The following is a 27,744-nucleotide window of genomic DNA, read 5'->3' as shown; positions in this document are numbered from 1 at the left end:
GACGGCGACAGCCCGAGCCGGCCCTGCCCCGCTGTTTTGGCCTGGCTGCCTATAGTAAGGCACTCCTGGAACTTGATCTGAAGCGCTGCGGGTACTGGGGCTGCTGGGCATTCCCAGGAGAAATGCTCCGAAGGCTGGAATACTGTGTGTGCCCGGCGCCACAGGCCAGGCTGCCACAGCAGATGGGAATGGAAGCGTTCCCAAAACCTGGCACAAGATCTAATGAAACCAAAGGTTTGGGTTTTATGACAGCCTTTAATAAAACGTCAGCCATTCTGTCAGTGCTGAAATGGGCTGACTGACTTGAAAGATTATCTGGGGAAAGGCACTTGTGCAATGTTGTTGGAAAATCCCATTTTCCATAAGAAACTGGGTCAGTGGTATCATACCCTGCTTCTTGAGGCTTTTGCAAGTTGCTTTTGACCCATGAAATTGCAAACAATCTGGAATAGAAAACGAATGCACAGTGCAGTGCTTCTGCCAAAATGCAGGGCCTTTGTCATTTATGCCATTACAAAGGGAGAAATATGAACCAAAAATTCTTAGGATTTTCCTACTGCTGCCACAAATACAGGGCTCTAGCTGGTGGTAACAAGTGGCAAGATCCATACAGAACAGTCAGGAAGCACCACTGGGGTTTGATTATGCATAGCTACAAAGAAAATATAGTAAGAGGCAAACAGCTCTTTGAACCCCAACAGCAAATTTTCCTTCCTCTTCACTTAAATAATCCTGTGGAAGTAATGGGCTGCCCCCTTAAAACTGGGAGAAGAAAGCAAGGGGTTGAGTTTTTGGTTTTTGTTGTCATTTGTTTTGGGCTTTTGGTCTTGTTTTGGGGAGGGTTATTTATGTTTGGGTCTTTTTTTAACCTCTTCCTGGCTCCATTTTCCTGAACCAGTCTCAAAATGATGCCATTCGTGATGGTATCAAATAAATAGTGACACCTGAACGCTGATTTTTCCCTGATTCGTTTCAGCGGATCACAAGTATGTGGAATTTGACTTCCTTATCAATGGCCAGTTCTTGCGATTGCCGTTGGTCACACACATGGAAATGGAAAATATTTCCACAGTAAGTCATACTCAGTTTCTCCCCTTCTAGGACAGTAGAACAGACTTAGCCAGTTTACTTCAATCTGATTTAGGTATTGCACTGTCAGCTAGGTAGATTTGCTTGTTCAGTTTTATTTCTTGTCTGACCACTTTTCCAGGAGAATTCCATGTATTTTTGAATCCATTATGAGTGTGATTAGAGACAGGGCAGTGCAAGGAACATAGTTATCCAATCTGTTGTCTGTATACAGTTCAGAGGGGAAATTCTTGTCTTACTGAGTTCATCATTAAAATATATTTTTGTCTCTTATGGTGGGGGATAATGGGGAAGATTAATATTACCTCTAGAAAATGTTGCAAAGTGTTTTAGACACTTTAGTTTTGTACTAGTAAATATAGAAGAAGAGGAATGTAAGAAGAGTGAAATCACTTGGTTTTGCTTCCAGCTTGCTATTAATAGTAATTTGATAAAAATATGGAAAGCAATATAATTCACACTTTTTTTTCGAAATACTTTAGTTCTACTGATGTGACTTGGATACCAAGACCTTTGCTCAATAAACTTGCATACTTGTACCACACTACAGTTAAATTTTACTGTTATTGATTAAAAAAAACACACTACATCACTAAATAAGTATTTTGTCTGTGAGCTCAGGAAGAAGTGGTGGAAATAGAGTACGTGGAGAAATACATGGCCCCTCAGCCAGAAGAATGCATATTCCATGATGACTGGATCAGTTCTGTTCAAGCCACTGAAGAATGGTACCACACTAAGCTAATTCTAAGTTTTGTCTTGCTTATTCGTGTTCCTCCATGGTGTTAAATGGAGTGCTGTTCTCTCTTTAATAATCCCTTGGCTGGGTTTTTCTCTCCTCTTTGCTTTGTTTCTTTTTTTTTTAACCTGTCAAGTCACTCAGCTACTTGCTTTTGTAAGCAGTTCACTGACAGTGACTTTAACACAGGTAGAAAACAGCCAGAGACACTGAACAGGAGATACTGCTTATACAAATGAACAAAAGAAATGCTGTTTAGTATCCTTTCTCTTAAAGGAAAGCAAGTTTTCCTCATCTCTCTTTTTTGCTTAAACCCATGACTTCCAATGTGACGCCCATTAGCAACAAATAGAATAGCATACCTTTCTGCAGAGATTTTCCTTAAAAAAAGCCAGAGAGCCATAATTGTCTTTTTCTACTGTGTTTTCACATTCATTTTCCAATCAACTAGGTGATGTTCATATATTAAGTAGAGGTTTGAAAATACTTTGAGAACCTCTGGCAACATACTACAAACAACAAATAAAGTTTTAAATTATGTAAATAATATAAGTCCTCTCAGGTCTCACCTACCAGAACATGCAGTATTCTCACTGCTTGTTTTTCTGGCCTGTACTCCTGGCCTCCCAGTTGCAAGGCTTTAATGAAGCTTTGCTCCGTAGCAAAAAGATTTTTTTACTCTTTCAAGCTATTTTTTTAAAACAGCTATTGTGCTAATATTTTTCCAAGTTTCTGGTTGAGGCTTTATTTCATAAAAACATTTGTTGGTCTTAAAGACAATGATGCTTAAAATGCTGTACCCTGTAGGATATTAACTGGCTGCTATGATCAGACTGCTCGGATCTGGTCTGTGGAAGGAAAATCCATCATGACAATAGCTGGGCATACAGAAGTGGTGAAGGATGTGGCGTGGGTGAAGCAAGGTCAGTATATATAGCAGGGACATAGTAGTAGTTTGATTTACTGGGAGAGAAATGCTGGCATTCCTTAACCACAAATATTTAATTATCTAAATGTAATTATTTCAGTCTCTATCAGTGGTGTCAGAAATGAAGTCATGGTGTGCATAAAATACTTCTTTAACAGTAATGAATATAGTTACTTTAAGATGGTTGTTGTCTATCCACCTTGCAGTCTCCATTTGCAAATACTGGTGTATATAGTTATATTAATTGTACTTGCAGGGTAACATGATGTAGACTGAAATACATACGAGTTTCTGTCTATCTGCTATTTCTTCTAGGATTAGAATAATTATTTATAAAGACTTTGGAAAGCTGAGCTGGGCGTGAGTGTAACTTTTTTCTACCTCAGATAGTTTATCGTGCCTGTTACTCAGCGCTTCCATGGACCAAACTGTCCTGCTCTGGGAGTGGAACGTGGAGAAAAACAAAGTGAAAGCCCTTCACTGCTGCAGGGGACACGCTGGCAGTGTCGAGTCTGTGGCTGTTGATTGTACAAGAACCAAAGTGAGTGACTCCTCCTGGAAAGGAACCTTTGTGATTTGGGATTTAGCAGCCTGTACCTCAAAAATCCTCTTTTTGTCCCTGCATGGGTATTCATCATCATGATTTTATGACACACTGATAATTTTCCAGTCTTGTTATAAGTGGTGGTTATTTAGAACTAGGTGTGTTATATCAGTGCTAAGCTTTAGAATCACAGAATCATTTAGTTTGGAAAACAAGTTAAATTTTAAAGTATATTTTACTTTAAATGCATGCTAATTTTGTGCTATAATAAATATTTTCAAATTTGACCTACATTTTTGCGGTGGTTGTGGTGGGAAAAAAATTTCCAGAGTACTTGGAAAAAGCAGGTGATGAAGAGGTTCTTTCCCTTCACCCAGGAATTCAACAGTTATGAGCACTCCCACCAAAGGTGGAGTCAGTGCTCCCAGCTCGACTCACTATCCGACAGGTTAAAGTAAACGTTTTGGTGTTGAAGGAAATAGATATTTTGTAGATATTTTTCCTACAAAGAAAGTAAAAAGAATAATCTCTTCCAAGGTCTCTCTGGATCAACATTTAACAAAATGTTTCTGTTCATACAGTTCTGCAGTGGATCCTGGGATAAGATGTTAAAGATCTGGTCTGCAGGTAAGATGTAAGTTTGTAGGGCTATACATCACTGTGCTGAGTTACTGGTTTGGTTAATTACATGATTTTAGATCTGGTTATCACCTGCATGATGGTTGTAGGCACCACAGATATGGGGATTTGTTTAATTACTTACATGGAGATGGAATTCAAAAACCTCTAGCTCAAGTCTGCCTGTCTTTTGTCACAGTACCTACAGATGAGGAGGATGAAATGGAAGAAGCAGCTAACAGACCACGGAAAAAGCAGAAAACTGAACAGCTGGGACTAACAAGGGTAAGATGAACTCCAGGTTTGTCCAGGATTTTTCTTTAGAAGTGTAGCCACAATGAATAATTTCTCTTTGCTAAAGGTGACTTTAAAATTTCTGCTGGTATGTCTCAGGATAATCGGACATTTTCATTTGTTGAAATAATAGATTTTTTTGATGATAACTCACTCAAATCTGTCACCATTAAATTCTAGACTCCGCTGGCAACCCTCTCTGGCCACACAGAAGCCATCTCCTCTGTGCTGTGGTCAGATGCTGAAGAAATTTGCAGCGCATCATGGGACCACACCATTAAACTCTGGGATGCTGAGACTGGAGATCTCAAATCAACTTTGGTGAGATCATTGTACTCTCTCTGTAGATTGAGCTGCAGTCCAGCTCACAGAAAAAAAAAAAAGCTGTGTAAAATTGTAGCTCCTCTCTTACAGTTATTATTTTCTTTACTGACAGACAGGAAACAAAGTGTTTAATTCTGTCTCCTACTCACCCCTGTGTCGACGTCTTGCATCAGGGAGCACTGACAGACATATCAGACTATGGGATCCTCGCAGCAAAGGTGAGCTAAAACATGCATGGTCTCTTTAGTTCTTCAAAATCAGAACTTTGTCCTGTTGAGAGACATCTCACAAACTCTTCTGGTCCCTCTGCTTGAAACTAGCCCTTTGGGGCTTTTATTAAATACAAAGGTTACATCTATTTTCTGTATTCTGGTGCAAGACTTGTTTTAATTTCTTACCTAATAATTTAGAAATCTAACTGGGCTTAGGTTTTCCTTTATTTTTAAACTTACTAATAAATGTGCAACTGTGCAGTTGCAGAACAAAATTTTTTTTGGTAAGGTTCAGACTTAGGCTAGTCTGATAATCATTAAAGTGAAATAGTAGTCACTTGGACATGGTACTGTGTATCATAAACAGATGGAATTGTGGATATTATGACTGAGCCTATACCAGATTTATTTTCATAAACACATTTCATAGAATGGTCTGGGTTGGAAGGGACCTTAAAGATCATCTAGTTCCAACCTTCCTGCCCTGGGCAGGGCCTCCTTCCACTAGAGCAGATTGCTCAGAGCACCACCCAGCCTGGCCTTGAACACATCTTTGTTCTTTCTTTAAAAAGAAAGTTTAGTGACAAGAAAATACATTTTGAGGGGTTTGGAGTGGGTTTCTTTTTTGTTTGGTTGGGTTTGTTTCTTTGGGTTTTTTTCTTCCCCAGAACTTGTGTGGCTTACAGTTTTGTTCACTTTAAATAAAGTTCACTTAACTTGAACTGCAATCACACTGGATTTTGTGCACATCTTAAAAGTGCTGGTTTCAGCATCTGTGTTTTTTCCTCTTTCTATTCAGATGGCTCCTTGGTTCTCCTGTCTCTGACTTCTCACACAGGCTGGGTGACATCTGTGAAGTGGTCACCTACCCACGAGCATCAGCTGATCTCTGGTTCTCTGGACAACATTGTGAAGCTTTGGGACACAAGGAGGTAAAATAAACCTGTGTTTCTTGCTGTTCAAAGGCATGTAAGCTTACAGGGTGAGCTACCCCTCATGAAATAGCAAAAGCAGTCAGAGACATTCATTGGAAACCCCTGTGACATTTGTGAAAATCCTCTAGGTTTTGGAAGTCAACCATATAATGAAAGGAAGAAAAATACTTGTAGTCTACCAGAGGGCTGGAAAACACAGCTGAGCAGCATCTACATGTGGAGGAAGGAAATTATAACAAATTCTTCCTAACAACTGATTGAATTTCACTCTCAAAGTTGTTTGCAAGCAGATGAAAAATGTTGCTGCTTTTCTCTTTGGGGATGTAGGAGAGGATAATACCAACGTAATCGGCTCTGGAGAAAGCAGAGGAGTACAGACATGGTCGATGTCTGTACTCTCAAAGTGTTTGTAACTGCTTAACCACATCTGTTTGATAGCACTGTGATAGCATTTCTTCCTGGGACCAGTTGTTGTTTGTGATTGCTCACCTAACTTCAAACCTGTTTTTCACCAGTTGCAAAGCTCCTCTGTATGACTTGGCTGCTCATGAAGACAAGGTTTTGTGTGTGGACTGGACAGAAGCAGGGGTAAGAATCTGAAGAGCAAGTTACTCGATTTATATGCATGGTGTTTAAGAATGGAGCTAAAAGCAGTCATGGATTGTTTCCTTATGCTCAAAGCTAGAAGAGAACAGGCAGTTGTAGTTGTGCTGTCTGGGTGGTGTCACTTTGTGTGTCCCCACACTCTGCAAAGGGCCATGGTGGGAGCTGAAGCCCTGTAGCATTAACTGAGCATTATATTGATGTTCCAAACTAGGAGAGACAAGAACAGCACTGCACCTTACTCAGAAAACACATGTTCCACGGTACTGCTGTCTGCCATTGGGACTAAAGCAGCAGCATGAAGGAACAGCTGGGGCATGGCAGTCAGTACATGTAGAAGGGGGAAACTATATAATCCTCTATAGCAAGCTGTTCTGCTACTGTTGTGGTACACACGTATTTAAAATTACCAAAAAACCCCATTCTGTGAATGTTCAAGATTCTCAGTAAAAGTCAGGAAAAGCTTAAGCAACTTCCCTACAAAAATTTCACTTCTAATTTTAATAGGAGAGTAAGGGACAAAGTTGCTTCTGCACCTTGATTCTGGGTTTTAGTCATGCATTAACAGTTCATTATTCACTACTACCTTTTAAAAAGGAAAGAAAAATTGAGTCCTTAACTTTTGTGTACTTACTTTGCTTAATTGTGATATTAATCCCAGTTTCCTTCTTTCATCAGTTGTTACTGAGTGGAGGAGCAGACAACAAACTGTATTGCTACAGATACCCAGCTACAGTCTCTGATGTTGGGGCATGAAGGTCAACAGCCAGAAGACTTTTTTTTTAAAAACAAAGATTTTTGCAGCAGTTGCTCTCTATTAGCATCTCTACACAATCAACTTCCGAAGAAAGGAGGAGTTTGTTGCTCAGAGAGCTGTTTCTGGTTTTGTATTGGTAACCTATATCCATATTTGTCACAGAAAAACAGCAAAGCCCAAATGGGATTAATGTGAAAGGTCATTTCCTCCCTTTTTGATGGCTTTGAATTAATGTCTTTTAAATGACTATTTGTATAGCCCTTTTAATAAGAACTAAACTGTTTACTGATACTTACAGAAAAACTACTCACTGACTAAATTATTTTTTGAGTTTACCTGCTTTCCACTGGAAAAAAAAATAAAGCTTTTATCAACAGTTCATTGGTTTACTGTGTCATTTCAGATAAAAATGAGATTTCAGCTCTCCTCAGTCTGGGTGTTGGCAGTTCTTATTATTTGGTCCTTAATTAACGAACCCAGGCTTCTTTCTAGGATGAAGACTTGGTATGTTTGCAGTGTAAATAGCACGATATAGAGGAACTTGACAGATTTAGTGGCAGATGAAATATTCCGTATTTTAGTAGCTCATAAATAAGGGCTGTAGATTATAAGAATGCCAGCCTTGTACCACAGTACTTGTTGTGTTGCAGTACAACTAATGTGGTGTCTTGGTCCTAAAAGCATGTTTGTAGAAACAAGTGATGGATCACAAACAGAATGCAGAAGAAGTAATTTGTTCTTAGAGCAGATACAGAAAGTTGCAGTAGCTTTTAGGTTGATAGAGAGGATAAGAGCTATTCAAACATGCTCAGTTTCTCTGCTGGTGGTTTTGCTTTGAGTTCAGCATTTAAATGAAAAAGCTGTTGCTGCCACTTGTTAGATGACACATATGTGATGTTAAAGCAGCGCACTGGTAAACTGCATGGAAACCACACTTGAATATCCTCACCAGTGTCTTGGCTTTCGATCAGTGTAAGACCTGTCCAGCACAAACAAGTCAAATGCTTGAATTAATAATTTTTCTTTGAAGAGTGAGAACTCTGACCTCCAGGTTCATAATATGTACTATTATATATAGACTATATATATAATACATATATAGTTCTGAGCAAGGAGTTTTAAGAAATACCAAAGAGCAAAACTGGTGAAAATGGCAAAGGACAGGGGAAGGATCTCTGATCCCTTTGCTCTGCAAGTGAAGTACTGCAACTAATAACTTACATGCATATGTCTAAAGATTCATGAATGCAAGATAAGTAACCTTAATATGGTTTTCTTGCCTTTCCAGAAAGATTTACAAAACAGTTTTTAAAAAGACCGTGTCACTTGAAGTGTCAGCTTATCTTAGACTAATATTATTTAGACTTAAGAAAACCCAGCTGGCATTAGTTGTTTCAGTTTCAAACAGTGAATCCATTAGATCTACTATCACCTGTAATAAATACACAGATTGTATCTGAAAAAGTAGGTTTTGATGGACCACAGTTAAAAGCAGGAGCATTTTTACACCCTCCTCTTATTTGGAAAAGTACTGTGGCAAAAGAACAGACCAAGAAGGAACTAAGTAAACCATATTAACATGAAGTGATACCGGTGTAAGTACACTGTATTTTTGGAATATATCTGTATTACCACAGTCCATGAATTATCCTGAAACCAATGCTTTTTACATTTGGCTGACAGTTCTTTGGATAATCTATAATCCTAAATAAAATGTTTAATGAGACTTTCAAACATGCAGTCCTTTTGTTTAAAATGATTGTGTGAAATTACAGTGGTCAACATGAGTTGATTTTAAAACTGCAGAAGAGCTGAATCAAAAACACGGTAATGCACAATCAAGGTGCTGATGGTGACTCTACTCACAAAAATTAGGTTTTTTCCTCCCCTAAAAACCATTTCTGCATATTCCTAGTACCCTAGTAGCATAATACAAAACAGTAAAGAATCTTTATGTACTAATTGCTAGTTTTACTTAAACATAAAAGTGATACTACAAGTGAGGGGAATAAAGACAATAATCAGCTACTGCAAGATTGACCTACATTTGGTTTTTTATTGATGGGAGGTGGGGGTTGGTTTGTTTTTGAGAGGCTGTGCAATACACATTGTTCTATTTCTATCTTTTCATTCTGCACTGACACCTGGCATAAACTGTTCACTAGCACACATGTGCTGCCTCTAAATAGAGTTCAAACACCACCATGCATTAAGACACACATTAAAAGCATTAGTTTAAGACAAGGGTTCACCTGCTTGGTCCTTGGCTTAGTGTCACACTTGCATTTTCTGTTCACGTGTTTCCTTTTATCCAGCTGGTTCTTTCAGCTTTCTTCTTGCTTTGAGACTTTCATCTTTGCTTCTGGATGGTTGCCATCCCTTTCCTACAGCCAGCCCTGGCAGAGCACTGTTTTTTCTCTCTTGTTGGCATTTGGTTTATTTTTTTAGTCTCAGTCTTCTCTCAGCTAGGAGATCGAATTAAGGGAAAAACAAGGGAAGGGGGAAGGAAAGAGTAAATGTTGCAGTGACACACTACCTGAGCAGGTGTGTGTGGATAATGTGGATATATGAGTTCGGGCCAACAGTGCAGATCTCCAGCCAGTGCTGCTCTGCTTATCCCTTTCAACACTCAGTCCAGAGCCCAGGGTGAGGTTTGTCCTTAGTGAAGATAAACTTACTGAAGTTTAATTTAGTTTTGTATAGGCTGATAAATTTCCAGGATAAACTCAACATACTCCTCTAGATTTTAGCATGCATACCTTAGGAAACAGATCTAACCACATATGCTTAAAGTGACTTCTACAATTGAAACAAAAATATTTCACAGAGATTGGAAGGAAACACAGAGAAAGGAATACACTTCTAATGAAAACCTCATATCTCAGGAGTTTTCTCCTGCATTTTCTGACATTTCTGCAATAGAAAGCACTAGATAGGCACATGCACAGATTCCCCAAAGGAAAAAGACAAACTTTTGTTACACTCTTAAAAGTTGATTTAAATCTTGTTAATTATCAGCTTGTTACTTAAATGTGGATATAACTTGAAGAATTCCAGAATTTTTAAGGTTTTTCTCATTACTGAATTAATGGAGGGTACAAACTTATCTCCAAAACTGTGTGATGATAAACATGATTCTTAAAAAAGCAAACAACCCCTCCAAACAACAACAAACAAAAGTCCCAAACAAGTGGTGGATGTGATTTAGGCTGATCTGCTCCATGACCTCACTGAAATTTCAGCATGTGCTCTTTTCCCTTGATGTGGGGAAGGCAAAATGTTTTATCAGATAAAAACTTAATGAGAACTAGGTCAACACACTTCAGATTTCTACTCTCTGTCATAATGGGGCTGCCAAGCTGGCCCTCACACATCCCAGTCCAGGGGTAAATGCAGTTTATGGATTATCACCCTGCTTGAATTTGAGAAGCACAAGGCTACAGTGAGCTGCACAGATATTTCATTAGCAAACAACAAGTTGTAGTAGCTTACACTGCAATTTATATGCCAAAAAAAGCCCAATCAAGTTTGAATCACCAATTTTGTTTGATGTAAGGTCATTGGCAGAGATCTCAAATTACAGGCAAAACTCGGGTTGAAATTAATTGCTATGAAAACCAATTTAAATTGTCCTGTAAATTGCATGAAATAAGTGGTTTTTAAGTTGCCAGTGAGAAGCTGGCTAAGTCTGGTCTAGGAAAGACAGCTGCTCAGTCTGGATGAGTCTATCGAGCCATCCAAATCAAGACATGTACTGTATGGAATACTGAAAATGTAATTCAAGCCACAAAAATGTAAATTTCTGTACCAATTTCAATATTCATACTTGAAACTTCAAAATGTTGATTTTCCATATCTTTGCAATTTATTCCATTGGACACCTAGCAGCCTGTGACCAACGGGGGATCTCTGTACAAGTTTAAAATACTGTAGAACTAAATAAACATTGAAATAAATGCTCTGTGATTAGTACTGACACTTTCAGCCGATAATGTATCATTTAAGCAAAGAAATTTCTCCAAATGTTTGAAATGACCTCTGGATGCAAACCAGAACTCACAGAAACAGAATAGAAAGCTGTATGGAGAAACACAATAAACCAATTATAGTAAAACATTGCAATAATCTATATTGCTTATCCAAAAGGGTCTCCCTCATCACACTTCCTACTATCTATGGTCTTTAAATTTAGAATAGGGAAGCAGTGATCTTCAGTCAGACCACAGCTGTTCTAAACTGCATGTGAAAGACAGCTGAAATCCCTTGGAAGAGCCTGCAGGAAATGCTCAGTGAATTAATTCCTCTCCTTTAACTCTCTCTCTATCCCAGTTCTTGAAAACTGTTCAAGTCTGTTACACACACATGCACAAACCAGAAGTCTCTCATGGATTTCTGCTCTCAAGACAGGTCAAAACAACAGCTGACAAAGTGCAGAAGAATGAAGATGAGTATGTGGTAACATCTGATGCAGAGCTGGATGTCAAATTAATGATAAACCTAGGGACCATGAGCAGAGTCAGTATGAATCGATAGGTAGAATATGAATACATGAAAATGGATTGTTCTCCCTGCCAATAACAAGTACTAGTTACTTTCAACAGGGCAGCCTCAGTCTCCTGTATCATTTAAAAAGCCCAAAAAACAGCATCAAGTGTTAGAACAACATTACTGTTTTCTGAAGCTGTTCAGCACCAGAGAGGAAGACCATCTCAAGGCATTTTCCACTCTTGGTGTCACCACCATATCTGCACACACATCCCTGCACACACTTACATTTGGTGGAACAGCTTAGCAGATCTGAGCTCACTGCAGTAACCAATCTGGCAGCCAGGCTGAGAATTCTTTGTCATATGGACTTGTTTGGGAATTGGGAGTATGACAACAACAAATAAGCTACACTCTCCTTTTTTAAAGCACTTGCAGCATTGAAGGCTGCTGGGTGACACGAATTCCTCATTTGTGTGATTCCAAGCCTTTGGCACACCGCTGATTGAACAGTGGATGCGGACACCCAGAACCATCTGCTCAAAACACGGACTTTGAACCAAAGCCTGAAAGGTGTGGCATGGGTGTGGCACTAGTGGGAAGTGTTGCTCATACTATAATGCTTGGGATTCACAACAAACATGTTTTCTAATCTCCTCTGTTAAAGCCACTAATTTGTTTTCTAATTTAAAGAGCAGAAATTTCCATCTCTCTCCCATTCTTTTCATCTCAGGTTTTGCACCAGCTTTAGCCCAAGTGTGCAAAGGTTTGTGCAAATTTGAAAAAACTTTTTGATCTTAAAAGAAAAAAAATGGTCAAAATTTGACAGAATTTCCCTGAGTTCCACTGTAGAGATCTTATCTCTCAGGTCTTGGATTGGTAGTTTGTTATTCTGGTGGACTCTGAGCATAGGATGAGGTGTTAGAATTTGCTGGAAGTAGTTTCTTAATACTTGGAGTAGGGATCAAGAATACTTCTTGGTGTTACACAAAAGATATTGTTTCCATCTTACATCAACATGCAAATGGTCCTCTTGATATAAGCACAGCATTTGAAAGAACCATGGATTTAACAATCATAATGTTTTGCCTTTAGGTTTAAGAGCATACAGAGACCTTCAGTGGATATTCTCTGCTGCTTCTCAGAACAGTACTTATCTCCTGCAGCTACAATACCGAACAAAGTGTTCCCTAGATCTAAACAGCACAAATTTAAACAGATCCTGGTTTCAGTTCACCTGCTCTAATTCCAGTTAATACAGTGAAGCCCATCCAAATCAATGGCATTAATACAGATTTACAGAGAAACTTACATGCAGCCTACCTGCATGTAATTTACAATAATCAGATCTTATATCTTAATGTAGCTGAAAACCGAGTCAGAACCAGCCTCCAAAAAAATCGAATACTCCATGTCAGTGAAGCCTTTTCTGACAGGAAATAAATAAGATTTGTCTTCATAGTAACTAAGCTTTGGACAGAACGGTGAGGGGGAGGAGATGATGGTTTTTCTCCCCTTCTAATCCAATCTATTTAAACAGAGGAATCAAAGCAACAGATGTTTAGTATGGCACTGGCGCCACAGAATCCGGCATGAACTCACCGAAGATAAGGAGACTACAGTTTCCTTATTTCAGTTTTCCAGTCTCTAGGCTTCTGTGATTTAAATGTGCAAGTCCAAATGGTCCTGTTAAAAAGAAGCCATGACTTTTGCAGGGAGAGCAGTTTCCAAGCTGTGCACCACCCCACCATGATGAACCTCTGCAGTATCTATAGGTATTGCTTGCTACATGTAAACAGAGGATTATGAGACAAATCAGACCAGGTCATTCTTGAGAATAATAATATTATACTACATACCAGAGAAGTTCTGTTTTAATGAAAGAAATCTCTATTTCTAATATTTTCTCAGCCTGCTGCAGTTCAGTGCAGCAAAAGAAAAATATTTTCATTTTTGGAATGTCTGAATTGTAATCTCTTCTTATTGGAAGGTAATAATTTTGCTTAGCTAGCTCGAGTATTGCTTTTGCCATTTCCTACCATCCTTCTGTATTTATTTTTTATAATTTACGATACAACAGTGTGTTAATAGGGCTGCTATTTTAAAAAGTTAGAGAATAACATAAGTTTTTGTTTCCCTCTGCAGCAGTTTGTTCTTGCCATTTACCCTCCTTATTTTGCTACCCACTCCATGTTTTACAAGCAAAGTATCTAGTTTCTTATTCATCATAGGAGTATCAAGAAGGTAAAAGTCTTCCTCTTTTTAAAGAGAATTTTAGGCTAACACTCCAATATAGAAGACACTCTGGGTTCCTAATGCATTGCCACTGCATTTCTCTTCCTACACACATTTCTAACTCCATTGTGACAGCAGGGCCCTGGCAGCAGGCAGTATTTGCCTTTGACACACCTTGTTGTCATTTACATTTACTCTGCATATGCCTGTGCTGTTAAGTTTTCCCCCCATCCTTAGAGGAATTCCAAGCACCTGAAGGACAGGGGTGAGTAAAAGGCAGCACAGCTGATGCTCAGTGATTAAGCAGCAGCCCGGGCTGCTGCCATCAGTCCTGCACCACCAGCAGGGCTCTGGGAAGCATCACCGCCCACAGTCAGGTGCCTGCACACCTGTGGCTGAAGCCACCACCCATTCTCCCGGAGCCAATCCTCCCCCTGTGCCCGTGCTCACAATTACTCTTGATGAAAGGCACAGGGAGCTTGGACCACCACTCCTCTGTGACTTTTGTCTTGATTGCACTTCATAACCTGTCTACAAGTAGCACTCAGCACTTTTCAGTAGTTAAGTTCGACTCTTGTTTCTGTTCTTTTTGTTGCTGGGAAGCTTGATTGCTATGAGATAACAGAACATTTCTGTATTTTAAATTTTCTAGTTTTACATTCATACTGCTTATTTACATGCTTACATATTTAATAGTTTAACTGATTATGTCCACAAAATAATAAATCAACAATTTGCATCTAAAAAGTGTTATTTTTTACATGATCTCTCATTCAAATGGCCTGTATAGATATCCACTACTGAGCGGTGTAATACTGATGGGGACTTTATGGTACAATATACAGCAAAAAGCTTATCCTTGTTTCAGGTTCTTCTTTCTTTTCTCCTTCTTTTTAGCATTCTTATTATTTAAATAAGTACTGAATATGTAACATTAGGGATATATAATAACTCTCTCTCCCTAGATAGATATTTATATAGTGTATAACATCAGGGTACATCAAAACATTTATGGTCTCCTGGGGCAGTCACTGCTTCGGATTGACCACTGAGAGATTAGGTTTGAGATTTGATGAAAAAATTCATTAATGCTGTCTTTTCACAACTAGAAGAATACAAAGTCCTCTGTTAAATATTCAATCTAATTATATTTTGCAGGGCCTACTATTTGTAATGAAGAAGGAATTTTATAATGCTTGAAAATTTCAATAGAACATTATACTGAAAAACAGTAATTATGGATTAAAAAAGATTTTATGTCTTTCCAATTAAAAAATTAAATGCCAGCATAATAATATGTAATTGCTCATGTGCTGCTCATTATAAATGATACAGTGAAAAATGACTACTAAAGTGGAAACTTTGTGGAAAAGAAATTGCACCTCCATTACACCTTCACCTCTTAATCTTTAAAAAAAATAAAAAACAAAACCAAAAAAACCCCACCACAACCACCTTGGGATAGCAAAATCAATATTTTGCAGATCTACTAAGAACATTTATGGGAAATGGGTTTGAAACTAATATTTAAAATTACATTACAACTGCATAGCCTTCCCAACTGCTGCTTGCTGTTTGTAATGGGCATTTCAAGTGTTAAACATTAAAAATTCTTTTAAAATGCTTTACAACATATACATAAGTTTATATACACAAGTGGTTTCTCATTTATTTTTAACTTCTTGCATTTTGTGTTATTTGGGGAATTATTTAGATATATACTATAATTTACATATAAATCTATTTAGATATTATAATTTTTTCCTAAGCTTCCATAAGTCTCAAGACAAAGAACAGAAAATTAACCTTTATAAAATTCCTGGAAACATTACTGGGAACATCTTCTTAAATGCCAGAGTTCAATTAAAGACATTTTAGTGGAAACCCAGCAAAACCCACCATGTTTAATAAAATGGTAAAACACTCACGTTCATCTTCCTTCATAGCATGCCTATCTATCCCTTAACCATTTTTTCTTCCCAATGCCTATAATTTCACCATTGTTCCATATGAAGTCTGATATGTACAGTAGTGACTTATTTTTTTAATTCACTCTTCCCCCAACCCCAGGTACCCCACATCTAACTGTAAATGTCAAAATCTGAAGGTCATCTTATGCAGCTTAGCAGTTTGAACATGGTGGTTCTGCCACCCTCAGAGTTCTCATGATAAAAATAGTCAATAAATTGGAATTGCCACACATTTTATTTTTCAATTACTTTTTTTTATACCCGTATCTGAGGAAGGAAATAAGGTAGGGCTCTTATCAATGTCTCAGGCAGATCACAATGCAAGTGAAGCTGGAAAAAGGACAGGTGTCAAGGGCAAGGTTTTCAATTTTATTTTTTTTAGTAGTCCCCATTCACTCAGTTGAATGCACTGCTGTTAATTCAATTGAAGGTATGATTGCAAGTGCAGGATGCAGAGGTATTTGGAGGGACACATGTCAAAAGCAGAAGCCATTTCATACTTGAAGAGAAAACCACTTTGCTAAACTCTGATGTCTGTCAAGACCAAGCTCACAGGTGTTGAAGATGTGGTGCTAAATGGGAGCTCTGCCCCTCTCTTCCCCAGCTCCCGCTGTGTGCCTGCTCTGTGTCTTTCCCACGCATCCTTCTCCTGCTCAGACTGGGCTGCGCAAGCACATCAGAACAACTGCCAGTAAAAACCCACCCAGAGATGCATCAAATCCCAAACTCCAGCCCCATGGGCTGACACTTGGCAAAGCCCTGTGCAGTTCTGTGGGAGGGATCTCACTGCTCAATAAGCAGCAGCTGTTGTTACACAATCCAGCTGTTCTTGGACATTTTCAGCAACAGACTGAAGGGAAGTTCAACGCAACTCCTGGGCAGATAGACACACACCTTGCTATCAAAAACAGATTCTTCCCCCACTTGTCTACTATGAGTTGGCAAGAGCAGAGGAGTCATTACTGTATGACATTTTAGTTCTATTTATATTCAGAATGCTGGGAATTCCAGTTAAAAAAAATTGGCATTGCCTAAGTTGGTATTTGCAGTGTTCTGATGCACTGCTGTCCACAAGCAGGCAAACAGGTTCCTGTTATTGCTGTAAATTCAGAGCTGCTTTTATGGAACATGCATCTCTGGTACTTTTACACTTCGGGGCATAGAATGGCAGGAAATCAACTTTATGTATCACCTTCCAGCTTAGCATTTATTACTGTTCTTGCCATGTGGTAAAAAGGCAGTGAGGGGCAGCCTGTGCGTGAAAGCTGAAAAACATGAAGACTAAAGTCTTAATTTTTACTATTTTGTAGTTACAGTCAGTCCACTTCTCCCACATTTCCCCAAAACATTCTGCTCACTTGGGCTCTTGCACAGTTTTACTCTTTTTACTTCTTTTACATTCATGTTGGCCTTTGTTTCACCTTTGGCAGGAACTACCAACATTCTGCCATAAAACTACAATATTTGATGCCCTCTGGAGCACAGAGTAGAGAGAAGCAAGGCTGTGGATGAAAAATGAATCCCACAAGTTGTATTCCTGACAAGAGCAAGCAAAATGGAGAATTCCAAAAAGTAAACATTCACTCATCCATACAAGTACTGTCTACACTACAGGAAGTACTGGTTGCCAACAAGTTCACCATGATTTAAGTGGATGCAAAGACGTGTCACCAGTAGTTAAAGTACATACTGAGGTATTTACTGTATCTCAAGAGTGAGCTCAGCAAATAAAATAGAACTAAACAAATCCCCTCCACACCTGGAGAACAAACCCCTGTTGTTCTCTGTATTTGTTATTAAAACTGAAGAATGTGCTTAACACCATGAACAAGTCACCATAAGAGAAACCTTGCAACAACTTTCCTACTCATGTAGACACTTGCCTTCCAAAAGCCTCTCCTCCATCTTCTGTCTCTCCAGCAGTTACTCTTTTAAGTGCTTTTTCTGAGCAAACAAAAGGGTGAAGGAGAACTTTTTTCTCTTTTCTGCCTGAAACACTCTCCTCCAGGATGACAGTGTAATTATATGCAAAGTGCTCAGTTAAGATTCTGCAAAAGAAAATGGATCCAAGCCAAAATTGCACATCTACTGCTAGGTTACTGTAAAATATTACCTTCACTCCTCAGTTTTCACTTTTAGGAAGTGAAGAAGCTATAATTACTATTCAGTATTTCTACATTTTTCTCCAATAAATGGTCACTGTCTGTGGAATAGACATGATCATGTTATATAAGCACAAAACCCCTCATAACAATAGAAATCAGTAGGACTGGGACATATTCCAAGTTGTTTTAAATTCACAGATTCTCTAATCAGAAACTGTTGCAGGTAGTATACCATATAGTAAGAGTCAAAGACTGATCTCTTTTTGCCTTTGCATGTTCCAATTTTCACAGGTTTAGATGCAGATGGAAGGAAGGGTTACCAAATCTGACTTTGAGAAGCCGAAGGGGTGCAGGCCAGAAGGTGAACCTGCTTCAAGGCAGTCACTGTACCTGTTGTCACATTCCCTGTCAGTCTATCAGGCATCTGCTGTATCCAGACCCCTCCTGCTCACCTGCCTTTAACAATTTCCCATGATTGAGCATGCATCTTCCCATGGCAGGTATGGACCTGCTGCCTTTGTCTGTCTGCCTGCAGGAATGACCTCTCCTGAACTGCAGTCTTGCACAGTTTACTCATATTTTTCAATCAAAGAGAGCAAATGTAACTTCAGTAACTAAAAATTTATTTTCAACTTAAAAAATAAAATATGAAGAATTCTGCAGAGCCTTCTAGGAAGCAACACCAGGAAAGGCTAAACTCTAATTCCTTGTCTTCCTCCAAGCAAACAGATTCTGAGCTCATTCACCTTTGAATATTCCAATTATCCTTCTATCCAAAAACTACATGCACAAGTACTTGGACATGAGAACTGCATGCTCAGTAGAGTTTTCCAATTTTAGAATATGTGGCTTTATGAAGAAATGGCTTTAAGACTGGATTGTAGTTTCAAGCTTGAGATGTCATATACTTTTTTAAAAGTTAATCAAATAGGAAGCCAATTGTTTGAGATCCACATACTGTAGAACCAGACAGTTAAACAAAATGAAAATAGCAGCCAGCTTTAAACTAGTTCAATGAACTCCTTGCCTCCCTTAGTAACCTCACTGTGATTCTGTGAAATAGCTTATGTCCAGAGCCCTTGAACAGTCTGTGGACTCCCATCTGTATCATTCTGTTGCAAGGAGGCAAATTTCTTTTATACCAAGTGAGTGGCTTTCTTACAGATGCAAAGTTTCAGAAAAGGAGAATGATTAATTCAGCACACTCAAGGTCATTCCCCATGGTCATTTGCCAATGCATACAAAAATGCAGAATATTTATTCTCCTTCTCCCTCACTTTTTCCTCTTTTAAATCTCTCTGGCCATACTGTTTATTAAAATTCCACCTATAAAAGTATTTTTATGGAATTAAGAAATCCAATGAAATTAGTACATGGCTATACAGCATTGCAACCTAGAAAATAGAATCTTCTTAAGTGTGACCAAAATTTTGGCATACCATCATCTTCCTGAGGAAATACAAACAGTCCCGGTGTTACAAAGTACAACCAGAATTTCCATAAGATTTTTTAAACACGTTATTGAAACTATTTTTACAAGCAGAAACTTGAGAACATCATCATTACACATCATGCACTGGAAGAATCAATAAATCGGAGAGATGGAGCAATAGGTTCAATGTGTTCTTTCTTTCTCAAGAAAGATTTTCCCCTAGCCATTACAGAAGTCTCCCTTAAGCAACCCCAGTGAAGAATGTGGAGAGAAGAAAGATGACATTTCCAGAAATATCAGTAAGCAACAAGCACAAAAAATAAACTGCACTCTAGAAGAATCATAAACATTCTGTAGATGTTTCATTAGAAAGGAAATAGCTGCTTCCCAGAATTCTTGGAAAAAACCCTCTCAACTAAAAAAAGACTAATTCTAATCTTCTTCTTCAACTTGCAGTCTTTCATTTCATTTCTTTTTCACATTCTAAACACACATTTTACAGTGTGTCTAATCTTCTACCTGGATAACTGAATTACCAGGAACAGAAAAGTTAACACTTAGCTTATTAAATACTTGAAACACCTAAGATAGTTTTCCTGTAGATTGAATGCTAGAGTTTAAAGGTCCAGAACCATGGTGGTGGGGTCACAAATGATTGCTGTTTATCTTGGACCACCTCACCCACAGTGCCAAGCAGTTCCCTCTGTGCACAGGACTCACATTTCCAGCCCTTAAAACTGAAAGCCCACAACTTATTCATCCTCTCTAAAGCGCAACTCCAACTCTCAGGGTTTGAAGCACATCAGAGGTGACCGCCCCAGCACTGGCAGTGCAGCACTGGGGTAGAGTTGGCACACACAAGAAATTGGCTGTTTTCACCTGATCCCCATTTGGGAGGGAAGGCAAAGAAAACAGTTTTGTTTTTATTCAGATTTCAATAGCAGCTGTCGGAAAGCTGCTCAGCAGTTTGGAATGTCAGAAGTAGTCCCTTTGGAGCTGGATTAGAGGGAGATGGAGACAGCCAAGAGCACTAAGCAGATAGCTGTGTAACCATGGAGTAAAACTTACTGCATATTCACAGATAGAAAGAACCTATTCTCTGTCACATACAGCTCACCCCCAAATCTTGCAAGCAAGGCCTAAGCCTAACTTATTCTTTAGGATTGTCTAATCTACTTTCACTAAATAACTGCATAAGATGTATTGGTACAAGAACGCTAAAAATAAATCTGCCAGTCTTATTGGAGGGGAAGCTACAATGTCTGCAAGCCAACAAAAATAACAATTTTGCATTCTACTCACAGTTCAGGAAAAATATTCATGTTTGCCAAATAAAAAAAACGACAAAACTGATGGGAACGGAAAATATTTTCATACTGAAAGAGGATATTACAAACAATGGAGATTCAAAGTCAAATGTCTCTTTATCCTTTTTAAAGGAACTTTCTGAAATACAACACCCAATTTTTGCAAGAATGATGTAACCTTTACACAATACTACTCCAAATACTTTGTCATCTAACTTTTTTATAATTATTTAACAAATTACAACAGAGCTGACCCACCCATGCATACACATTTGAGAATTTCTTCTGGCCTCCTGGCTTTAATTTTCAGCCCTTCTGGCAGTATTGGAAAAACTGAAGAAGAGCTGAAAATCTCAGGCCTACTCTTATTTCAGGAGTTATTCCAGAAGTTCAGAATACAGAAATTCAATGAAGAAACAATGTGCAGATAAGCCTGATGATTCTCAAATTTAAGCCCAGAAAATGGTTAAAAAAAACCCACAAAAAAATTGCCTGTAACACCTGTACTCAAAACTACTTTTCGACATTTCCTACTAATATTCTTCAGAAGGGAGAGTAGGTGGAACATCTTTTCCATGAGATCAGCCTAAATATATACCCTAGGGCTGATCTAGACAGCACCTAGAAGTACCTGCAGAAGGATCACTGTTTTGGGGCCACTTGGTCTGTTCAGCTGGAAAAGAGGAGGCTGAGGAGAGACCTCATTGCAATTACAACTTCCTCGTGAGGGGAAGAGGAGGGGCAGCACCAATCTCTTCTGTCTGGTGGCCACTGACAGGATCCGAGGGAACGGCCTGAAGTTGTACCGGGGAGATTCAGGTTGGATATAGGGAAAGGTTCTTCACCCAGAGGAAAAGGCTTCCCAGGGAAGTGATTACAGCACCAAGCCTGACAGAGCTCAAGAAGCATTTGGACAATGCTCTCATGCACATGGTGTGACTCCTGGGGATGGTGCTGTGCAGGGCCAGCAGTTGGACTCTGTGACCTTTGTGGTCCCTTCCAACTCTGGATATTCTATGATCCTATATAAACCATCATTCCTCTCCTCTAAGATAGTTTGAAAAACCCAACCATTCTGTACTGAAACATGTTAACATCGTTAATATTTTCCACACAAAGTGCTGCAAGAGGAAAAGGAGGAGGGAGTGTTTCAGCCTGCAAGACCAGGAGTCACCCAGCCCAAGATGGTAGCACACATTCTCAAATGCTTCCAGTCAAAGGCACATGCATGATAATCTCCTGCAGAAGAGAGGAACAGCTGGCTAATTAACACATTAGCCACACACAATGTTACGATGAATCAAACCAGCTACAGCTTTAAATGTCCCAATACAGCTCCAGACAGGGAAAGCTTTGCTCTGCCCTCTGTGTAGCGGCCAACAAGCTCGTTCCACGCTACTTGCAGAATCAGTTACTCCAAAGCATGAAAAAATTTCTGCAGACCCTGGACTTTCAAATGAGAACATGCACTCATTTAAGAAATGCCAATTGAAATCTAGCAGCCACCAAATGAAAGCTTCACTACTTATAGAAATTAATTTTTCATCTTGAAAGTAGGTTATGATACAGTTATCTGAGTAAGTTTACACATAAAGACATTACATCCCACTGTCCTACTTTACACATTGCTAAGTTTTGCAGGAGAGAAAACTAGAAAACTGAAGGAAGTAAAATTCTGTTGTGTTTTGGCAACTAGAAAATTGAAAGAATACAACTAGTCAATTCTCAGTATATCAGGATAATATTCTGGGAATCTGGATCTCTTACTAAGTCCTGATTCTTTCAGCATTGAAGAGATCAGCCAGCAAAGTGAAAATACATTCTTAAGTACTGGGTTCAGAATTTTATAATTTGAATGCACACTCTTCAAACATACACTTTAAAATACTGATCCAAGTTGCTCTTACTAGACAAAGATAATAAGAATCAGAAATAGGCTTGGACTGAGTCGATTAAACTGAATTCTTGTAGACTTTCCAGTAAATCCACTAAAAAAAATTTCATTTAAATGTTAGGTGCAATTTTCTTGTATGCAATAAAGGTCTAGTGTTCCTCAAATCTGTAGTAGTACTTCAGCAAAAAAAAAAGCAAGAATTATCATCTCTAATTCTTACAATAATCATAGGTCTTGTAAAGCATGTTTTAAAGTGTAACATATGTAGTGTTCAGCACTACAATAAAATCAGAAAGGGATAATAGCTGATGCAGTTAATATCATCTGCTGTGGCATTATTTCCTTAAGCTGTTCAGAGGAAAGACAAAATTCAAACAACTGGAATAAGTACTAATTTATAATAACAGTCACCACAGGGTAGCCTGTGCCTTGCACTAAATCTAATAGCTCGTATTTTACAGCATCTTAGTCAACATCCAATTCACTACTTCCCAAAAAGTTATTAGCAAAAGTGATAACATCTGAATTTGCAATGGAAAAATGAATCAAGATAGGACCTCTAGTCCTACTGATCTTTTAGGCTCCCACAAATTCATTTTCCTCTCTTTCAGAGGTCAACCATATTTTGCACTTCCCAGTGAAAGCACTACAGTACAATGTCAGACAGCAGTACCACACTCTTGGCTCAGGGAGAGAATCTGTTCTTTACTTTGCATGCTTTAAGTCCCACTATTGCCAGAAAAGTGCCAGTAAGAGAAGGGAAAAAAGTAACATAAACACTCTTATCACACAGTATTTGACACTGGCTGTACCCAGCCTCATGTGATGGAACTCATGCTGAAGGATGGAGAAAACGTTCAAGCAGAGTGCTTCTATTGAATTATGAAATATTTTTTGGTAAGAGACACCAAGTTTGTACTTTATTAAGACCCCAATTCTAGGTGATCTGAAACATTCCTCGAGTTGCATTCAACATGTGAAGCAGCTCAATCTACCACTTCATTGCATGTACCAATCAACTCAAGTTAGGCCAGCTCTCCCAGTTTGTTGAGACAACTACATACACTTCAGTTACTTTTTGTCTGTCTACAGATGAATCCTGAGGTCAATTTAAATATTTTATTATTTTAAAAGGTCTTACTGCATTTAACGACAAACATTATTTTTTCCTAGCTGTTTAGAATAGTATCAAAACTGTATCCACATAGTTCAGTATTTTTGCAGATCTGGATCTCCTTTCAAGCCCAGATACCACTGGATATTCAACAGATAAATTGCTTAATGTTTAGATAGTTATCTTATGGGCAAATATTGACAGTATTTTATTACAGTGGTCTTTAAAACAGACTAATTTCATTTTACTATTATAAAAAGTGTTTAACATCCTGCTACAGACACACACCATCATCTGGCATGATGGTGGGCATTTAAGTTCCAAGAAGAACAGCATTAAAGGATCCTACTATGAGTTTTAAGAGAAAAATCAGGCTCTAACACCTTGGGTTTGGGACATTTTGGAGCTGTTTGAAAGCCTATTAAATTGGTATGGTTCAATGCAGATAAGTGATGATTTGTGATGCATCACAGAAGATAAAAAGGCAGGGGGGTAACTAGATCTAGCTAATTATTTTTTACGCCATGGCTTTCTAAAAATAAAATCCCTGGGGTTACCAGGCAAATACTAGTTCCAGGAAAATACTCCAGGGCATACAAAGGATTCTTTTAAATTGTTCTGTCTTCAAGGAATCACATGCTTACAACTGACACCTGAGACAGCAAAACTGTATTTGGGACATAAAAGTGGATGTGATGATGGTATCATATCCCAACCCCAAGAAAGCCATGAATTTTAGTTTTTCATAGAATCATATAACAGCTTTGGTTGGAAGGGACCTTAAATATTGTCTTGTTCCAATCCCACCGCAGTGGACAGGGACACTTTGCACTAGACCAGGTTGCTCAAAGCCCTGTCCAATCTGACTTGGGATGTCCAATCAACAGGGATGGGGCATCCACAACTTCTCAAGGCACTTTGAAAGCTTTAGAATTGTTCTGCTGACTATCTGCAATTTCCCAGGACCTTTTTTAGCAGCAAAGGTGCGACTGAGTACAGGTTCTGTGTTTTCCACTGCAGTTAGAATACAAACACAGTATACCAAAACAGAGGCATGGTTAAATCTTGATATTGCCAAAGAAACACACAAAACAGCCATCCAGATTAGGCCAGGATGTAGCCCTTTCATGAATTTGCCCATGAGATGCCTCTGCCTTAGCTTGCAATTAACTTCTTGCAGCACCAAAACCAGCATCAACCCTTTGAGGGTTTCAGTAAGCCCAAGGCCATGGAGAATTACACTGCAGGATGCAGTTTGAAGATTTCTTTTTAGGTTAGGCAGACTCTAGCTGCTCTTGCCTTTCTGATCCTGTCATTTCTGACTGCACAGCAGTGGGTTTTAACAGCTATTTTGACTGCGGTTGTGGCTCTAAAAAGAGATTTATGGAACTACTGAAAGGGCTATGAAAGAAAAGAACAGATATGTAGGCAATACAGCTTTAAACAAGCATTGCAACTGAACACATTTGTGAAACATGCTTTTTGAGTAGCTGCATTTGATGCTGTCCAGAGATTGCAGCTTAAGATCAGAATCAACCTGTATTGTGACTCCTGAACTCAGGGACCTGCTGCTTTCCATGGGCTGGGCTTACTGTGTGGATGCACACGGGTGATTTGGGATGGCAGCTGTTACACACCTGCAGGAGAATGCTGCCATCCATCCTGCTCTTGGAGCAAGGACAGCTCCCTGCAGTTTTATTTTAAGAAATTAGTTGGAACTTAGCAAACATCTCCCAGAAACCTGAAGATTAGGTTTATGGGCTGAAGACATTGCTTACAACTTGAATCAAAGGTCACAACAAAAAGACCATTTTCTGTGTGAGGAAAGGGAATTGTTCCATTGAAACTGCAGCATTGAACAAGCTATAAAACAACCTCTTAACGAGGAATTAAATATCTATAATTCATAAAAGGTTGAGAATATCTAAAAAAAAAAATCTCCAGAACAACCCTAGACCAAAACTAGCTCTATTTAAACGGGAAATAGAAACAAAAACTTCATCTCAAGAGAGAAGTAACTCATATTGTAAGTCAAATTCTGCTGTAGCCCTTCAACTATTCTATGCAGCACCTCACTACATCTTGCAGCTCAGCAGTGCTTCTACGATTTCTGCATATAGAAAAGTATTTTTCAGACATGATTAAAATCTTGCAAAAGCCACACAGAAGATTTGGGCTAGGCCAGGATGTACCTTCTTTGCTAATTTGTCCAACACAAGATGTTGTAGGTCAAGTTCTGTCCTAACTTGCAATTAACTTCAGGGATTTGGAAAGATGAAGGGCAAAGAGAACACATTCTTACCTGCTGCCTGCCTGACACACACAGCCAGATTAATTTTGGCAGTGCTCACTGTTCAGCTACTTGCAGTGAATACCCACTAGCAGGAAGCACAGAAACCTCCCTAACAGCCATTTCCATCAACAGTGAAATTAGTGTTTATAGTGAAACAGTGCTTACAGTGGTCAGCTACACATCTGTAACTGGGAAAGGCATCCACAACAAACTGTGCAAACAGTTTCTTAATCAACAGCTTAATCACAGCAGTTACACACCCATGCTCATAAGTGTAGGAATTAATGAACAGTGTTCTACTTTGCTTGCAGTAATGAGGTTTTAATCTACTACTGAATTTTTTCTTTACTACAAGCAAAGTCACTGCAATGTGAAATTGCTATTGACCACAGACATGCTCCTACGTCAATACAAGCATCAGTTACAGGGCCATGGCACAGGTTACATGAAACAGGGTTCTGTAAAAAGACAGTGCAGGAAGAGGCAGATCAGGCTTGTTTGGGAGGACTAAGACTTGAAAAAAAGGGTATATGCAGTGGTGATGAATCCAGCCTTTTTCAAGTGTGGGAGAACTTCACCTAAATTATCTCCTCCATCCTATTCTAACCGATGTCTGCAGCACACAGCATTTAACCAGTACATGTCTGGCAGAGAACAGTGCTTCTGTACATGCTGTACACAGATGAAACAGTGTTAGACAGTAGCCCTTCACATGTTCTGAAGTCTGGGTGGGATGACTATCTTGTACAATTTCCAAATGCTGAGTGGAGAGCCAGGAGGAGGTAAAAGGACAAGGGAATATGATAAAAAACAAGAAGCCTTAGCTTACCACTTCTATAGTAATTTGCTATGCAGTCAGACCTAACTCCAAGAAAAAACTGAGATACCTGAGAAATCCTCCCAGCAGTCTGTTATCCCTTACAGTCCAAAGGAAAAAAAAAAAAAGAGCAGCTATTTAACTGAGGAACGTAACTGCTCATAATGAAAACAGGGAATCAAGAATTGGAAAACTGTCACTGCTCACCACAGAGTTGCTCTTTCCATTCTCTTTGTCTTCATAGATGATCTTCATCAGCTTCTTAATGTCTCTTGCAGTTAACCTATATATAATGCAAGTGAAGATGTTTTGAACACCAGACATATTTACGGTAAGATCATCCTTACATGCACAAAACCATAAATACCAGATTTCTAATCAGTAGGAAGAAATAGTTTCCTGAGGAATGAGGTCACAGCCTATTTAATAAAGAATCAGATCCTGTTCATGTAGAGACAGGCAAACATCCATAGACAACTGAACAGGTAAAAAAGCCTAAAATGTGAGAAAGCATTAAATACTCCAGACTTGACTGGCTGTGAATTTCTTTTACATTTCAGCCAAGTGGTTTCCTAGTTAGGTGCAAATTGACCCATGGTCTCTGGCTGTGAAAAGCACAATACTGAGAACTTGATTCTGATGTCACATTTATTGGCCCAAGCTTTTCCACCACTGGAAAAGCAGAAGCTAGCTCTGCCTTGAGGGGTACACACTTGAATTCTACAATATTCCAAGAAATCTACCTTTCCATTCTGGAATGAAACATAACTGACAATGATTTCCCAGAAGGGGAATTGCTCCAAGCCTTTTAGACAAATTAAGGCCAAAATTTAATAGAAGACCTAGCAAAAAATCCCCGAACTCAGTAATTTATCTAGTTCACCACTTCTAGTTTAAAGAAGTTTTGGCTCCAAATTCTGCTCATGTAGAAGGAAGCTTGTTTTGAGTAAACAGATACATGTAGAACATGAGACCATTTCAGCCTAAGTGCCTCCCCGGGTAGGCTTCAGCAGCTGCATTCTACTGAACAGCAAAATTAACCTACCAGC

General features: G+C 38.8%; 1 protein-coding gene across 1 annotated transcript; it reads left to right on the top strand.

Annotated features, from left to right (window-relative positions):
* The first annotated feature begins 958 nt into the window (after positions 1 to 958).
* Positions 959 to 7,422, top strand: WDR12 (WD repeat domain 12). Its single transcript, XM_008634682.2, has 11 exons — positions 959 to 1,071; positions 1,711 to 1,817; positions 2,636 to 2,751; positions 3,143 to 3,297; positions 3,882 to 3,927; positions 4,118 to 4,203; positions 4,393 to 4,533; positions 4,649 to 4,754; positions 5,548 to 5,680; positions 6,199 to 6,271; positions 6,965 to 7,422. Exons 1-11 carry the CDS (start codon positions 1,048 to 1,050, stop codon positions 7,040 to 7,042), a joined length of 1,065 nt encoding a protein of 354 aa, XP_008632904.1. The 5' UTR covers positions 959 to 1,047; the 3' UTR covers positions 7,043 to 7,422.
* The last annotated feature ends 20,322 nt before the right edge of the window (positions 7,423 to 27,744 follow it).

The sequence above is a fragment of the Corvus brachyrhynchos genome, unplaced genomic scaffold (assembly GCF_000691975.1).
Source record: "Corvus brachyrhynchos isolate BGI_N302 unplaced genomic scaffold, ASM69197v1 scaffold255, whole genome shotgun sequence".
Lineage (NCBI taxonomy): Eukaryota > Metazoa > Chordata > Aves > Passeriformes > Corvidae > Corvus > Corvus brachyrhynchos.
Note: the sequence above shows the minus strand (reverse complement) of the source record. Positions and strands in the feature narration are given on the sequence as shown.

Excerpts from the sequence above, each read along its gene's own strand:
- WDR12 (XM_008634682.2), top strand. The coding sequence starts at position 1,048 with ATGGAAATGGAAAATATTTCCACA. Across the intron at positions 3,928-4,117 it reads GTTAAAGATCTGGTCTGCAG|TACCTACAGATGAGGAGGAT; the intron begins GTAAGATGTAAG and ends CTTTTGTCACAG. Across the intron at positions 4,204-4,392 it reads AACAGCTGGGACTAACAAGG|ACTCCGCTGGCAACCCTCTC; the intron begins GTAAGATGAACT and ends ATTAAATTCTAG.